The following is a 17,621-nucleotide window of genomic DNA, read 5'->3' on the forward strand; positions in this document are numbered from 1 at the left end:
GCGCGTGTCTGCCGTGAGAACAGCGCCCAGCGCCCAGGAGGCCGCGCTGCAGTCGGCGCGAGCGGCCCGGAGCCGCTTCCAGCTGGCGGGGAACCGGCAAAGGCCGGTGGGGTGTGTCGCCAGCACCACCGCAAACGGGCTCTGTGGCTCCCGAGTATTTCCGCGTCAGGGCCGCCCTCCAGACGTCCTGCCGGGCCTGTTGCACACGCTCCCAACCGTTGCTTTTGCCTTCTGCCCTCTTCTGCCCGCCGGCCAGCCGGCCAGCCTGCAGCTGGTGCGCAGTGCCCGTGGATGGGAGCAGGGCCGGTGGCTCAGCGGCCGAGCAGCCGCTTGGCAGGCGTCCGTCTCCGGGCTGGGTGTCCAGTGCCAAGGGCCAGGGGATGCGAGAGGCCTTTCTCCCGCCTCAGTCCCCGGAGGGCCACTGCCGGTGTGCGAAGACAGGGCCGGCCTTGACGGACCGCTGGGCTGTTTCAGCGTTCAGGCGGCTTTGGGCGTTCAGGCGATACACTTCTAGTGTGAACACCCCACTGGGGAAAGAACACGACACCTCCGATTCTCCTGCTCAGGTGAAATGCGGAGAAACACCGCTCAGCCAAAGAAGCGGCTTTTCCTGTGCTCCTTCTCAAAGCAGATTGGGGTGATGGGGGCAGTCAGGAGCGGTTGTGAGTCAATGCAGGTCGTCTGTCGATGGCCGTTCAACCCTGTTCCCATTTTGAAAGCCTGAGTCTTGCCCTCCGAGTGTCCTGTCACCCTGCCCGTGGGGAATAGGGTGATAGCCCCACAGTTTCATAACCAAGACATGTCTGCTCACAGTGGTCTGGCCACAGTTGTCTGTCCTCAGATTGAGAGCCATGTTAGAAAGGTGAGCAAGTGCACTTAATGTTGGTGAGCTGTAGCAAGGGTTGCCTATTTTTGTGCACATTATATATTTTTAGTATCAAACTCCCGATAACCTCGTAAATGTTGGAGAGAGAGTTTTAGCAGGGAAGGTTCTTATATACCTGAAGAAATGCTAAAAATGAAGACTTAGAAATGAAGACATAGACAACCAACTTTTCCTCCCATCAGCCTGCAATGCAAATTTAACACCTACATCATCCAGAATGTACATTTGAGTTCTTTTCCGTGTTCTGTATTTTGTTTACAACATTCAGAGACATTTCACTCCTGAAACCTGAAGTTGCTCTTTCTTTATTCTGTGCATGTAATACAAATATTACCACTAGTACCTGGGCCAGAATGAGGAGTTCTATCAGAGCATACATGAAATTAAATCACACTCTTTTGTTCTGCAGTGAATAGAAGAAGAAGAAAAGTTGGTTTTTATACCCCGTTTTTCTGTACCTTTCAGGCGTCTCAAAGAGACTTACAATCACGTATCCTTCCTCTCCCCACAACAGGCACCTTCCCTTCCCCTCAGGGCTCCTAACCACTACACCACGCTGACTCTAAACCACTAACTCCCCCTTGCTTCTAGTCATTAACAGATTGGATGAAAAAAAGCTATGTGTCCTGATTCAAGGGGAAATGGGTATGGCAAGTGTGCTGCAGGCCAGTTAATCTGCTTCAGATGAGTCTGAGTCCATGGGAGCTGGTAGATATGCAGCACAGATTTCAAAGTAATTCCCGAAAGTCCGCTTCTCTCATGCGCTCAATGTTTCCTTCCCCCCCCCCACCAATTCCCGAATGAGCTGAAGGTGAGGTACAGATGATGTATAGAAATTGGAGTATTCAGTCTGGAGCTGCTGTTTTTGACAGTAGCCCTGTTTGTTTGGTAGCTTCTACTTTCATTTGGTATTTGTGCCATTTGAGTCCTTTCGAGAAGAAAAGCAGGATAAAAGTGCCATAAGTTAACACATGAGGGCAGATTCACATGTGAAAGTTACCAGTTTTTACTTCATGTTCCTGTTTTTCCGGGTTTGCTTGTATTTTGTGTGTGGACGGATTCAGATTTTGGGCTGCTGAGGTAAAACTTTTACCTTGGACCACATCTGGTGTAGTGGTATCTGCTGCTGACTTCCAGGTGGCATCTTCATGTACAGCTTGTGGCTGTAAATCAGTGTGTGCAGAAGACCTGTATTGCTTTTGAGAACGGGTCCTCTGGCATCTCAGTTTTCATGTAACCTGTTAAAAAGAGCCAGCTTGGGAAAACTGCACTCTTCAGTGTAAAATATGTATGTTGGCAAGATGGTTGATAGAAACCACAATTTTGGGCTTGCTGGTTCTGGAGTAGAAAAGGTAGCAAAGAGGAACCTGTCTCCCTGTCCATTTGGTTTCTGATTTCTTTTCCCTAGGAAATGCCTTCTCTCTGAGAGAGAGAGAAAGAGAGAGTCTCAAACCAGGGAGTCTGGTGTCCCCATTATTACACAGGAGTAAAGGCACCTTAAAGACGAGCACAATTTATTTCATCATATGCTTTTGTGAGTTGGAGGGGTTACATCTTCAGGTGCAAGACTTCATTGTCTGTGATTGTGCCTGGGGCCAAGGATTTTCCCATCATATTTTAATGCCTAGAAATTGCGAAATATGGAACTTTAAAAAATACAGGCTTTATCCAAACGAGTTGCTAAAGCTGCAGTTCAGAAACTTACTAAATAGAACAGTAAATCACATGGGACTGACTTCTGAGGAAATGTCCCCATTATGTTCTTTCTCCTCATCTCTGTCTGCCTTCAGTCAGTCATTCATAGTCACGCTTCTGGCATGTGAGAACATTTGCGGTCTCTCAATCATGTTGCCCCGGCCTGTGCGAGAAAAGTCCCCCTGGCATCGCCAGCAGCCTCTTCAGCCTGTTCAGCTCTGCTTGATAGCCGTTGCTTTAAAAAAAAAACTACCCAGGGCTGACTGCGCTGCTCGGTTCGAAGGGGCTACAGGGGGGGGGGCGTTGCATTGTTTACCTTGCCATGTCACTGAGTGCCACAGTGGCTGACTGATAAGCACTTCCTCACCGTACAGGGTGGCACACTCAACCTCCAACTATTTATTCATGACCAGTTTTTCAGGAATTGATGCAGTTTGGCTGGGTTGGAGGACTTTCACAAGACTACGTGGTCATCTGAAAATCAAGGGGGGGAAACTTCTTGGGGTGATGTTTTCTCCTCAAAATGCTCATGTGAGCAATGTGGAGGGCACAAACTTGGGAAGGGGAAAGGTGTGATTATTAACGAGAGGGGAAATATGCTTACTAGAAACCTGGGGAAATGAATCTCATCTGCTTTGAAATTCGTTGCTGGGGAGGAAAGTATGCAGATGTTTAATAGCTGGTGTTTCATAGAAAATTGATCTCATTGTCCCTTAATGGCAGAATGGAAACAGGGAATCTGGCTGCCACCGAGGACAACAGCAACACAACGACTTTTGCCATCAAGGTCCAGGTTATTAGGGAAGCTCCACTGAGCATTCTCCTGGAGGAGAGGGGGAGAAAGGTTGATGGTTACTGCCTTAGTAACTAGTTATAAGATTTTAGTCTAAATCAGTGGTTCTCAACCTGGGGCCATATGCCCCCCCCCGGGGGTCCCCAGGATATTCCAAGGGGGCCACAGGTGAAAATTGCGTAAATGGGGGGCCACGGCACGAGACCAGTGGGCCACAGAGGGAAGGGAGAAGTGAAGAAAACAGAAACGCATGAAAACCTAACACATGACTTTCTTCACTTCACTTCTATGCATCGTTTGCAACTGTGGATTTTTGTAGCGCTGTAATCTTGTGCAAAGGTGGTTGAGGCTTTGTTCTCCCTTGTATGTGAACATTGTTGTTTATTCGCATGTTGTATTCCCTTTTTGTGGGGTATTTTTTTTGTAAATTTCAGTTTCCCGATAAGAACTGCATGTGTGCATTTTGTGTGGCTGTTTATGCTTCTTTGTTCCTTGGCTATTTACAAACAAAACATTTAAATAGCTACCTTTCTACCGGTAGGACAGTGGGGCCACAGGAAGGAAACAAGGTCGGAAGGGGGTCACAGTCAGAAAAAGGTTGAGAACCACTGGTCTAGATTAATATATTTAATGACAGATTTGTTTTTAAAAAGTCAGGAAGTCAATAGGACTTCCTGACTTTTTAAAATAATTTAAGTAGTAAAGAAGTGCTCTGGCCTTGTTTATGCCTGAGTAAAAGAGCACAAAACTCAAACGAGAATGCGTGTATTCTAGCCAAAAGAGTTCCCTGTGAAAATATGTTCAATCCTGATCACATTTTCACAGGGAACTCTTGTGGCTAGAATTCACTCATGTCTGGAGTTGACACTCCTGCTCTCGCAAGCCGCACTGGAGGTGCGTCACACCAACAGGCTCTGACATGGGGGAGTGGTCTGTCCAGTCGCAGCAGGGTGTGGCCTTGATGGAGTTGACTTGGTAGTCAGCCAGCTTGAAGGAGCCCCGTGAGCGCTCAGCAGCATGCTCAGCAGTAGAAGCCAATCCACCCAAGTTCCTACCAGAGATGGCAGGATGGCGCTGGGGCCCAGGGAAGCACTGGTCAAGGGGCAGGGAGAGCAGGCAGCGCTGACCTTCTTAGTGGACACTGGGCAGGGCAGGCAGCCCTTTAAAGAGGTCCAGGGGGAAGGGCCAGTGAACTCACCAACCCAAGACAAGGATCCATTGGCCCAGGGGCCTATCACTCCCCAGGACTGGGTTGAGGAGGGAGGATTGGCTAAGCCTGGGGTTGGCCTTCCCCTGGGGGAGCATTTAAAAGGTGCACCCAGGAGCAGCTGGGAGGAAGACCCAGACCCATTTCCTGGCAGGTGGGAATAGGTAACGGGCGGAGCAGAGAGTGGGACATTGGGTGACAGGACATCCCCACCCCCGCTCTATTCTGAGGCTCTGCCCTGGGACACTTGCCCAACGAAAGCAACCCCAGAGGGCGAGACATCCCCGGACTTGTACACAGCCCCACTGGAACCTGACACGCTGTGAACAAGTTATACTTCTAAATTCTGCCCATGTCAACAACATGTTTATCCTGGCCAAACTTTAGTTGTGTTATAAAAAGGTACATATCACTGTTTGCACCAGAATGTGGATGGGGCTGCACAGTTGAAAGTAATGCAGTGTGCATATGTTGGCATGGACACTTGGATACATCCAACTTTAGACCTGAGGCTCCTGGTCAAGAAAGTGGTTGGCATGTGTAAGCCCACTTACCTATGAAGCTCTCCTTAGCCGTAGCTGGGCAGCTTGAAGCAATGACTGAAGAGCATTGCTTGAAGATTATGATATCAAAAATCTTTAGCCTGTTTCAGATTTAGGGGAGGCTGAAAACAGTGCCACTTCAGAAACAGGATGGAAATAGTATATCATCTCTCAACAGAGAATTTTTTTTTTATTTGTCTCGTTACTTAACAGAAACTATCATTTTAATTTACAACTGAAAAGCTTTATAATCAATACACTTTTATTGAGTTTAACATTATATAAATTTCTGTTTGACTATCTGATGGCATATGGTGGTAGCTTGAATCTTGGCCTGGCACCATGGACATGAACTCTTGATCCTTGAGTAAAACATTCAAGCTTGAACTTCCTCATACATCTTATGAATAACGTCTTGAAAGATACTCGTTATAGAACTTGTGTTCAGATTGTGAATGCTCATGATAAAATTCCAGGAGAAACTTATTTGTTACTGTGGGACCTTACACTTGATACTCATCTCTTTTTCTTACTTGTTCACCTTAATTCTGTACAAATTATGGGGTATTGTGCAAGTGCTTGCCTAAATTCACAATTATTAATGTGCTTTCTTACAGATGCAGAGAGAAGAAATATGATTATTATGACCTGCCAAAGACTTCTGTTATAATAGCTTTTTATAATGAGGCTTGGTCCACACTTCTGAGAACAGTTCACAGTGTTCTTGAGACATCTCCCGACATCCTTCTAGAAGAAGTCATTCTTGTGGATGATTACAGTGATAAAGGTAAGACATCTTGTAGTAGCTATAATACTTAAAGGCAAACACAGACCAGACCAATCTGGAAATAATTTGAACAAGATGGTAGCAAGACAGCTAGAGCGGGAAGTGTCTTTACTCTTCCACTGTCGTGAATTTCCTCAACTTATCCCGGTGACCCAGCCATCATGGAGGGTTACCAGCTTTTCTCATGGAAGAAGCACTCCCCAGTCCCTGGAATCCCTCCCAGATTATGTGCACTCATTAGCCAAGCTCATTCAATCTGAGGCCATAAAGTTGTCCAAACAAGGAATTAATGCAGGAAGGCACGCAGCTGATGCTTTGGCAAGATCCGTGGCATTAGTGTTAGTTCTATGGAGACATTCACACCACAGCTCTCCAGCTAGACATATGATGCAGGATCAAGGACTTCCCTTTTGAGGGCTCCATGTTGTTTTTGGTCACCACAGACAAGTTTCTTTCCACCTTAAAGCAAAACTAGTACTACTAACAACCACCCATTCCCACCAACAGTTTGTCCCTGGCCAACAAGATTTCACCACTCCCTCCTATCAAGGCCAGGGATACCACCAGCAGCACCAGATGCAGTACTCATCTCCTTAGCCGCGTCAATACCAGTCTGATCCCTTCAACCAACGGAAGAGTGTGTCCAGGTCTGGGTTGGGACGTCGTCAACCCCCTAAGGACCTACACCAATCAGCTCAGTTGTTCTGACTAGCTCTGCAACCCACAGTGGGCAATCTTTGTTTTGCTATCAGAGCTGCACATTTCCCCACCAAGTGGCACAAGATCTGCTATCTTGGGTTTTAGCCATAGTTCAAAATGGTTCTTTCCTAAAGTTTAAGTTGTTACCCCCATGTCCCCCCCCCCCCAGCAGCTGTTGACAACCCTTACCCAGAGCTGCACGGGCAGTTACAGGAACTAATACAGAAAGGGGCACTGGAGAAGGTTCCTGCACACTCCCAACAATGGGGATTTTATTCAGGGTCTTTTTAGTTGATAAGGACAGGGGGCTACGGCTCATTCTGGACCTGCATGGACTTAATAAGTTTTAACGTGTTTCAAAGTTCAGAATGATTTCTCTCACCTCACCTTGGTCATGGAGTTCCTGTGCCTATTTTCATATTTCTATTCATGTTGCTGACTGAAAATATCTCCATTTTTGCGACAGTCGAGCGATTTTCCCGTGCTCAGCTGTACTGTTCAGCTTTGCTACAACCCCTAGGGCTTTCACTAAGTATATGGCTGTGGTGGTTGCATATTTGAGGATTCAGTTTAATTCAAGACCTTTATTGGCATACAATATTTGAGGATAAAGGGGTGTTCTGTTTCCCCCTACCTAGAGGACTGGTTGATCATTACACCTGAAGAACTATTAAGGGAGCATGTACTGTTGGTCCTTATCACCTGTCAGAACCTAGGATTGGTGGTGAATCGGGACAAAATATGCTAAACCCAATCCAACAGGTGCAGTTCATTGGGACCATCCTCAATTCTCTAAGGGCCAAGATCAATCCAACGGTTGCTAGTCCTCAGGGCCTCTACAACAGCGTTATCCAAAAAGAAGAGTTGGTTTTTATATCCCGCTTTCCCATACCTTTAAGGAGTCCCAAAGCAGCTTACAATAGTCTCCCCCCCCACACACACACAATAGGCACCTGTGAGGTAGGTGGGACTGAAAGAGTTCTGAGAGAACTGACTATTCCAAGGTTACCCAGCAGGCTTCATGTAGAGGAGGGGGAAATCAAACCTGGTTCTCCAGATTAGAGTCTGCCACTCTTAACCACTACACTGTGCAAGCTCCAACAAGCTAGACTTCATATGCACCCCTTACAAAATTGGTTTATCAGAAAGTTTGAGCAACTGAAGCATTCTCAAGGTCAGTGCTTCTCTATCTCAAGGGCAATCATAAAATCTCTATTTTGGTAGATTGATGATCCTAATCTCCTTGCTGTGGGGGTTTTTTTTTTTAATCTGTGTTCCTCAAACCACTCTCATCACAGATGCTTCCCTGACAGGTTGGGGTACTCATTGTGACGGTATTTCTATCCAGGCCATTGGTCTAACCTGCAGGGCAAAGTACACATCGACATACTTGAGTTATGTGCTGTCCGTTTCACCCTTACCTCATTTGCAGACATTCTACAAAACGGACAATACTTCAACTATGTATTAACTAAACAAACAGGGAGGCACTGGATCTCGGACGCTGTGTGCAGAAGCTATAGCAGTCGAATGCTGTGATACAGAACTATATTTCCCAGAGGGCCATCCATATAGCCGGCTCCCAGGGTTTATCAGTCCAACCGCAAGTGGTTGACCCAAGATTGTAGATCTTTTCTCAACCTGCTCAACAACAAAAGTTCCATTTTTTTGTTTGCTAGCAGGGAACGACACTCTTATCAATAGGGGATCCCTTAGAGTTCTAGGGAAGATAATAGCAGGCAAAACAGAAAGCCCTCCACCAGGTATTCCTATTCTAGGAAATGGGAATAATTAGACAAATGGGCTAGGGTAAAAGGTCTTCCCCCGATTACTTGGCCACTACCTAAAGTATTAGAATATTTACTTTTCCTTGCCCATAAAGCTCTGGCTGCTGCTTCAGTTAAGATTCAACTTGTGGCCATTTTTTCTTACCATGATTTAGTTGAAGGTGCTTCCTTATTTTCACACAATGTTTTCTCAGAGGATTAGTTAAAGTTTTTTCCCCACACCAAGGATTGTGTGAGAGTCTCAACCTAGCTGTGCTAACTTCGCAAAATCACTTGCTCAGACTTGGATGCAGAAACAAAGGATTTATTGAAGACTTCAGATAGTACAAGACAGACACGGGTTTGAAGTTGCAAGTGAGCTGGCTTATCGGGGTTACAGTATATATCTACTACAAGGCTCTTTTGTCGTGGGAAGTTACAAGATAGATTGGTGCAATACAAAACATCAAACAGGTCCCAGAGAGACTGTTAGGACTATCAGATCCCCAAGGCCACATTCGGCCCGAGGGAGTGCATGCAGGAAGCGCAGCAGGGGAGGGCAAGAGCGGCACCTGGGAAAGACAGATGAGGCGCCGGGGCCCAGGAAGGCAAGGGAGGTGTGAACTGCTTTTACGAGTTCAAAGGGACAGAGATAGAGGAAGCAAGAATGGGGAAGGGGAGTCAGAGACACATGGCCCTCACAGATTGTCCCCCAACGGTCACTTATTGGAGAACCTTTTGAACCAATGGCCTGATGTCCTCTGGCCCTGCTGACTAGGTAAGTAGAGTTTTTAGTTGCTGTCACATCTACCAGATAAGTCAGTGAGTTGGCTGCACTAAGGATTTACCTGCTTTTTCTTAAAACCTTTAACAAAAGAGTTGTCCTTCACCCCCATTTAGACTTCTCACCCAAGGTGGTCTCAAAATAAAATTTCACCTGGCTCAGGAGGTAGTACTACCAGTATTCCTTCTACAAAAGCTGAAAATGCCCTCCATCCACTGGAGGTCAGAAGGGCCCTGCTGGGTTAGGTTCACAGAGGCAAGCCGTTTACAGTTGATAAAACTATTCAGTCCCAAGGAAGGGAAAGGCTGCTTCTCCACAGTCACTTTCTGGGTGGGCCGTGGCTGCAGGCAGATCATGTTTTGAAGCTGTGAACAGGCTCTGCCCATGGGATGTCTGTGCCCACTCCACAAGGGCAGATGATTCTTCGGCTGCTTTTCATCGTAGACTGCCCCTCACTGACATCTGTAAGGCAGCAACTTGGTCAGCTGTAGACACTTTCTTGAGGCATGAATTGTCCACCTTTCTTGTATTGTAGACTTCACTTAATGCTCAGGCAAATAACTTTTGAGGGACCATAGTGTGGTTAAAACATTAATATTTGAAACCACATAAGAGGCGGTCTTCAACTCAGGGTGTTAGCTAATTAAGTAACCAAAGACTGCCAGGAAATTATTTATACAGTTGCCAGGTCCCTCTTCACCACCAGCGGGAGGTTTTTGGGTCAGAGCCTGAGGAGGGCGGGGTTTGGGGAGGGGAGGGACTTCAATGTCATAGAATCCAATGACAAAAGCGGCCATTTTATCCAGGTGAACTGATTTCTATCGGCTGCAGTTCAGTTGTAATAGCAGGAGATCTCCAGCCAGTACCTGGGGGTTGGCAACCCTATTTATTTATTTAAAATTTTCTATTTCTGCTTGGACTCAAGGCAGTGATTAGTTTTATACTAATAAAGGTTCCCTTTTGTTTACAAGTTTTTAGTCTGCCTGTCATTTATTTATTTGCATCCTTTACTGAACTTTATCACTCTCACAGCAACTTCCAGTAATACTCATTAAAGCAGTAAAACAGTGATAACTAAGGGGGAAAAACAGGAAACTTAATTTGTAATCAACAATGTCAAATTATTAGAAAAAAACAAGCAGCATTTGTTTGCAGACCCACAGATGCCTCACAGAGGTACGGCTCTGCCTTGGATTTCTTAGAGCAGTGCTGTTTTGGAGAGTATCCCCCTAATATCGTCCTCTCTTCGTCCTACTTCTGTGTTTCCCCCTGCTTTTCTGCATTCTTTCACAAATCTGGTTTGGATGTTTTTGGAAAGATCACAGACCTTTGGCTGTTGTGTGGTTAGGAAGGTGTGTACTTTTGCAGGTCCCACCTACATCGGTACCATTTTTATTAACCTTTGTCCCTGTGGCCACCCTTCCCCCTCTATTGCAGGGCGTTTTTGGACTTCTAAGATAAATTGTCATTAGCTATATTGTTACAACATTAGAACAATCTATTCCAGAGATCCCCAGCCTGGTGTAGTGGTTAAGAGCGGTGGTTTGGAGTGGTGGAGTCTGATCTGGAGAACCGGGTTTGATTCCCCACTCCTCCACTTGAGTGGTGGAGGCTAATCTGGAGAACTGGACTTGTTTCCCCACTTCTAAATATGAAGCCAGTTGGGTGACCTTGGGCTAGTCACACACTCTCAGCCCCACCTACCTCACAGGGTGTCTGTTGTGGGGAGGGGGAGGGAAGGTGATTGTAAGCCGGTTTGATTCTTCCTTAAGTGGTAGAGAAAGTCGGCATATAAAAACCTTCTTCTTCTACCTTTTTGAGCCTGTGAGCACCTTTGGAATTCTGGCACAGGGTCATGGGTGCAAATCACAAAGTTGCTGTCAAAAGGAGGCAGAGCCAATCATAAAATGTCATGGAGTGAGGTTATACCTAACTCTTTAGCCTTTCAGGTAGAAGCTTTGCTTAACAGGACGCTTCTGATGTAGAAGCAATGTTTTCTTTTGAATCTCCAGTGGCCAATCAGATCTCCAAGGGGCAGCCAAAAGCCCTGCTGGGCAAAAGGCCCACCTGGCCCCATCCACTTTCTAAAAACACTTGCTGGTGCCAGAAAAGGTGTCACTGGCTGCCATGTTGGCAGCCCGCATCTATTCCAACCATGTACCCATTCCCAGCTTTCTTCTTCTTTAAAAATCAACATAAACCGCTCTTTTGTTTGTGGAGTTATGGGCAGAAACATTCTGGTGAAACATGTCCCCTTCGGCATCAAAAATGCAGAGACTGGTTTTTTAAGTCTGAAAAAGCTGTCCAGTGACTGTGGTGGAAGGGGATGGCAGCTACGTGGGCCTGAGCAAGGAAAATGCTGGGAAAACCTCTCTGTGGCTGCTCCATCGCCATGGTGAATGCCTCTGCAGCATTCACAGTAGCAACAAGAGCTACACAGAGAATCATCTCCCCGTGGTAGCAGCCCAGGAAATATAATCTTTCCAGAACACTGCTTGGAACACTCCCTGGTATAAACAGTGAGCTAGTCTAGACGAAAAATTATTCAAGTGATGGAGCAGCATTGGGGAAGACGGGAATGGACTAGACTTTGCATTCCTCGTCATTGAACTCTGTTTTCAGAATTTTTTAGAAGGTGAAAAAGAGTAGGTTTTATACCCTGCTTTTCTACTTGGATGTTATTTATTTTATTTTTGAAAGTGATTTAAGACTCGGACTGTAAACCTTTGTCGGTAAGACCATTTTAGTCCATGTATCTTGTTTTATCTGGCCAAGGGCCGCAAATAAACAATCTACCCTGCTTTACGGTAAGGAATCTCAACCTTCCCTTCCCCACAACAAGCATCTTGTGAGATAAGTGGGGCTGAGAGAGTTTGGAGAGAACTGTGGCTGGCCCAAGGTCACCCAGCAGGCTTCATGTGGAGAAGTGGGGAAGCGAACCCGGTTCTCCAGGTTACAGTCTGCTGCTCATGTGGGGAATCAAACTCGGTTCTCCAGGTTAGAGTCGCTGCTCATGTGGAAGAGTGGGGAAACCAACCTGGTTCTCCAAGTTAGAGTCCATCGCTCTTAACCACTCCATCATGTTGGCTATTTTAAAAAAAAAATAGATCACCACCATACACTTTAGTATGAATGGGTGAACTCATAAACTCATATATGGATACCCCTATCATGTCTAGTTTAGCCCAAGTCAGATACATTTCAAATTACAATGAGGATTAAAATCAATTATCATATCTGCCTTTGCACAGATTTAAAGAGAGACTATACAAGCATTATTCTGAGGCTTTTGCTTGGCTCATCTCCTTAGTGCACGCTGTGCAATCCCAAACAGATTAGTATTGCCCTGTTAGTGTACCCATGCCTATGGGGGGGGGGGGAAGTAAACTGGGTGCTAGATTTTGAAAACGGGACTCTGCAGAACAGAATACTTTTCTGTTTCTGCTGTGAAGATATTGTTGCACATCTCGTATGAAGAAAATATTTATAGTCCAATTAGTATGTTTTATGTATGGAAAGCTAATAAGTGAGCATATTTTCTTATGAATTTATGGTTATTAGCTTTTGTAAGTCTGAAAAAAAACTTACAATATTTATATTGTATTTTGTATTCAAATATTTTGAATATTTGTATTCAAAACATGGAAACAGGTATTATGCATACGTTGGTAGTCAAAAGATTAATTCCAATAGCAGTGGTAATATTGGCGAAATATATATGTGGTCTGATTTATTGTAGAATTTGGTTTGTGACTTTGTTTGCTACTAAGTTAGAACTTGAATCTGCTAAACATATAGAAATTCCTGATGAACATTAAGTACAAATAATTGTGTGTTTTCAAGTTCTTGGTACTACTTAAGAGATGCTCTGGAGGCTGGAAGAGATATGGATATTATAATGAAATTGGCAATTTGCTGTCAGCTGCTTTTGATAATAGTGAAACAGCAATTCATTATCTCTTTGTAACAGAACATTTAAAGGAGACATTGGAAAATTATGTGGCTAATTTACGCAAGGTTCGGCTGATCCGAGCAAACAAGAGAGAAGGCCTAGTTCGAGCGAGGCTTCTGGGAGCCTCAATAGCAAAAGGAGATGTTCTGACTTTCCTCGATTGCCACTGTGAATGCCACGAAGAATGGCTTGAACCATTGCTGGAAAGGTGATGTACAAGAGAACCTTTTTTGGGGGGGCAATTTCAACTCCTACATAAAGCCACTTGAATATACATTCTGAAAATTCTGTGTTTTCCAATTCTTTTTTGGCCAAGTTAGAAAATGATAAAATGCTTCATTTGTACTACTGGGCATCCTTGTAGTACATATTAGTTGCAGAGAGAAATGAAGGCCTGGAAAAAAACTGGGGAAATTGGGGTGGGGGAGATTTTTTTTTCCAAAGGCCTTTTTCCAGTTTTTCCAGTGGAAATGCTTTTAAAGACAAGGTGGGGATTCTGTATACATATAAAGCTCTGAAATACAGAAGGTCTTAAATCCAATATCCTCTGTGAGAGGACAAAGTACCTGGTTGTGAGGCATCAAAATGATACCTAATTTTCATGAGGGGAGCATGCAGCAGCAGCAAACCATCAGCAGCAGCAAACAAGTTCTCGTTGTTTTTCAACTGTTGCAAACCTTCTGTTGTCTTTCTGACCTGACTAGTAGTTGAACTTGTGGCTGACCATTTCACCTTTCCCTCAAACAACTATGACATACCTACCCACATATTGGGTATCGAGTGGCTTATTGCCCGACCTTGCTGCAGGGAGGAAAAGATTAGAAGGAGATGGGTCTGAAACTGCACCAAAGCATCTGAAAGTTTCATTGAGAACTGAGCTCTCTCTAACCAGGTAGCAAAAATTAAGGTATATCTGCTAAGGTAGCAGAGGGTGCATCAGATTGCAGTTTACTCTCAAGTATTTGCTATATTTGCAATTTGCTTGTACAAAACTAGGGCATTTATAACTTTGAAATTCCATAAATATGTTAAATATTGTAATTTTATATGTGAACTAAATTTTGTTTTTCCCCAGAAAAAAAGGACCCCCCCCATGGCCTCAAAATTTCCAGACATTTTATGTAATGTATGTGAGTAGCTAAGATCGTAGCAGGGGAAAACCTAGGAGCTTGAGTCCCGGGCGAAGGCTCCTAAACCCTGCTCGCGCTATTGGCCAAGCCAATGCATCCCATTGGCCCTAAGCCAGGTCATGCCATTGGTGACCCGGGGGTTGTTTTCCCCCTATCACGGATCGGGGGGGGGGGGGAGCGGCCACCAGGGGCCAGGGGAGCATTTAAGCAGGGCCTGGTTGTACAGTTTCCAGTTCTGTTCTGTACTACAATAAAGCATTGTTGTTGGAACTCTGTCTCGACCTCGTGTGTCCTCCCCACGCGGACTTAACATTTTACATCTCTAGTTATGGTATTTTAAATGTTCTTAAATCAGCAGCAGCAAACAAGTCTGTGTTCACTTAGAAACAATTTATGTGACAATTAAACAGGAGACTAATGGAAGGAAAGAGAGGTGAAAGAGAAAAGGGCGAGGGTGGATCATCATCATCATCACTTCTAGGGTGTCTTTCCACTCAAATAGGGTCCCCAAAGCAGCAAACATCAAACATTAAAACGTTTCAAAATTTAAAACATGTTTTTAAAAATTATACAATAATTCAATAAAAACATGTAAGTAGACAGAGATACTATGTGGGGGGGGACAAACAAACCTCCAGAATGCTGACTAGGATCCGAAACAAGCTAATTAGTCATCCTTTGGATTGGAGGCATACTCAGCGGGATTTTTTGCTTTATTTCAGGCTTAGACCACTGTTCTATCACATCCTGCTTTTCAAAATCTCTTCAGTTTCAAAGGGGTTCCTTACTCCCTTGTGAACCTACCTGTTCTCTGAGATCATTTTCAGAGCCTTTCTCTGGATTCTCATATCCTTTGAAGTGGGGTGGGGGAGCAACCAGAGAGAGGATCTTTTCTGTAATGGTTAGAGATTTAAAATTTCCAGAAATTTTGAAACCTTGGGGGGGAACCCTCCCCCTTTTCAATCCCCCCCCCCTGGAAAAGTAGACTTTTTGGGAAAAACTGAAATGTTTTCAATAATTACTTTCCTACCACATCTAAATTTATTTGATAGTTTTACCAACATAAAATGATTATCTATAACTTAGTTACCATACAAAATTGTACCACTGGGCATATTTATGCAATTTAATCATATAAATGTCTTTCATTTCCTGTAAGCAAAATTGTGAATATACTTAACAGCAGCAAACTGCTTTATTCTATGCTACCATAGCACACAAATTTTAGTTTTTACCATCTAAGAGATAAAAAAGTTGAAGTTGCAAGTTCTGTAGTAAACAGAAAAGAGATTAGAATCAGTTGTATCAAGTCACAATACGACCAGCTGCCTCTCTGTTGTAACACTGAAAACCTGGAATGCTTCAAGAGTGTGATGTTGTCATACACCTCCACAGTTCTAATAGTGATTCCCCTAGCTATGGTGGTGTCTGGATTTCTCAGAGATTCTTGTATGGAACTAATTGAATGTTAGGTGATAGGTAAAAATTATGTTATTGGTTTTGCATGGATATGAAACGTATTTATTCTATCCCTCTGCTGCTTTGTAGCTGTATAGATTTTACATTTATTGTTATGACTTTATAATTCTAAGCCACCTTGAGCCTGGTGTGAATTAGAAAAATAGGATATCAATCATATCTTGATATGTTAAATAGTTACCACTTTTCATGGTAACTGCTTCATGGTAAGCTTCCAATGGAGACATTATTATAGGTGGGGATGGACTTATCCTCCTTTTGTAGATATTCCAAACTTTTAAAAGGGCAGGTATTAAGTCACAATGTTGCAAAGTTTGTTTAGTTTTGATTATATCCAAAATCTGTTGATAAGTCCATAAAATATGATGAAATCCGGTTGGTAAATCTGCTCTTTCAAATACCAACTTCCAACGAAACATTGAGCCAATCAGCAATCCATACCAAACATGAAGCATGATAGTACAATCTTAAATTTGGCAATCCGAGTCCTCCTCTTTTCTTATCATCTTGTAATGTTTTAAATCGTACTCTAGGTTTTTCCCCGTTCCATACAAATTTGTTAATTCTTTGTTGCCTGTCTTTTAGAACATTGTCTAGGAAACATCGGTAGAAATTGAAACAGAAAGTTCAATCATGGAAGTATGTTCATTTTGATAGTCGATATCCTGCCAAGCCATGAGATATTAAGTCTGGACAATCTACTCAAGTCCTTGTCTGTTTTTCTCCGTACTCTTAAGTAAATTATTTTGAAAGAGAGTATTGTTTGAGGAGGTAAAACATATACCCAGATATTTGACCAGATCTTTTGTGATTTGTCATTTTGTTATTTCTGACAGTTTTCTGTTCCTCCTCAGAGAGATTAAAGTTTAAAATTTTGGTTTTTGTCTTATTGAGCTTGTATCGTGAATATTGAGAAAATCTTTCTAAATGGTATTTAATTGCAATAGATTATGTGAGCGGCCTTGACAAATTAATACTATTTCATCCACATAGCTTTTTAACTTGTGCTCTTCATTACTGTACTTCAGACCTGTAATTTGAGGGTCTGTTCTGATGTAATTTGCAAGAACTTCCATTGCCAAATCAAATAGGAGTGGTGAGAGCAGGCATCCTCGTCTGGTACCTTTTGCGATGCTAAATTTATCAGAGAGTTTTCCAGTAATCAAAAGTCTGGCTTGTTGATTAGCATATATCGCTTTGTAAGCATTCATGAAATTAGACCCACACTCGATCTGCTCAGGTATTGTACGAATAAAACTCCAAGAAATGTTGTTGAAGGCCTTTTCAGCTTTAAGGAAGATCAGAGCTGCTTTCAAAGATTTAGATTTAATGTGTTTTATTGCACTTAGAACCACTCTGACATTGTCTTTCATGTGTCTTTTTGGGATAAAACCAGTCTGATCAGGATGAATTAATCTTGTGATACATCTTTGTAACCTTTTAGTCAGGATCGAGACAAAGATCTTGTAGTCGACATTTAGTAATGATATAGGTCTATATGCTTGTGGTATGCTTGTGAGGGTCTGCTCCCTCTTTTGGTATTAGCAATATATGGGCTTCTTTCCAAGAACCCAGAATTTTCTTCTCACGAACAATATCATTGAAGACTCTCAAGAATAAGTTGCTGTTCATATAATTTATAGAATCTTAATGTCAGACCATCTGGTCCTGGAACTTTATCCAGTTTAAGTTCCCTGATGACATTTACAATTTCTTGTGTGGAGATGTTCTGATTTAGGTTTTCTTGGTCTTCAAGAGAAAGTCTTGGAATACAGGCACCCAAAGTATACTGATGGAGACCTTCTTCTTTTAGATTATCTTTAGCATATAGTTTTTTGTAGAAGTTAATGAAGTCATTTTCTATATCTTCTTGTTTGTTTAATATCTTACCATTTCTTTTA

The 17,621-nt window shown here is 43.5% G+C and overlaps 1 protein-coding gene across 1 annotated transcript in view; it reads left to right on the top strand.

The window, feature by feature from the left end:
• The window catches only part of GALNT12 (polypeptide N-acetylgalactosaminyltransferase 12), a 104,145-nt gene that overhangs the window by 637 nt on the left and 85,887 nt on the right, over positions 1–17,621 (top strand). The window contains exons 2-3 of the mRNA XM_056862934.1: positions 5,741–5,910; positions 13,130–13,319. Of these exons, the coding sequence (XP_056718912.1) occupies positions 5,741–5,910; positions 13,130–13,319 (360 nt within the window). The remainder of the gene's footprint in view (positions 1–5,740; positions 5,911–13,129; positions 13,320–17,621) is intronic.

The sequence above is a fragment of the Euleptes europaea genome, chromosome 17 (assembly GCF_029931775.1).
Source record: "Euleptes europaea isolate rEulEur1 chromosome 17, rEulEur1.hap1, whole genome shotgun sequence".
In the NCBI taxonomy this organism is placed as follows: Eukaryota; Metazoa; Chordata; class Lepidosauria; order Squamata; family Sphaerodactylidae; genus Euleptes; species Euleptes europaea.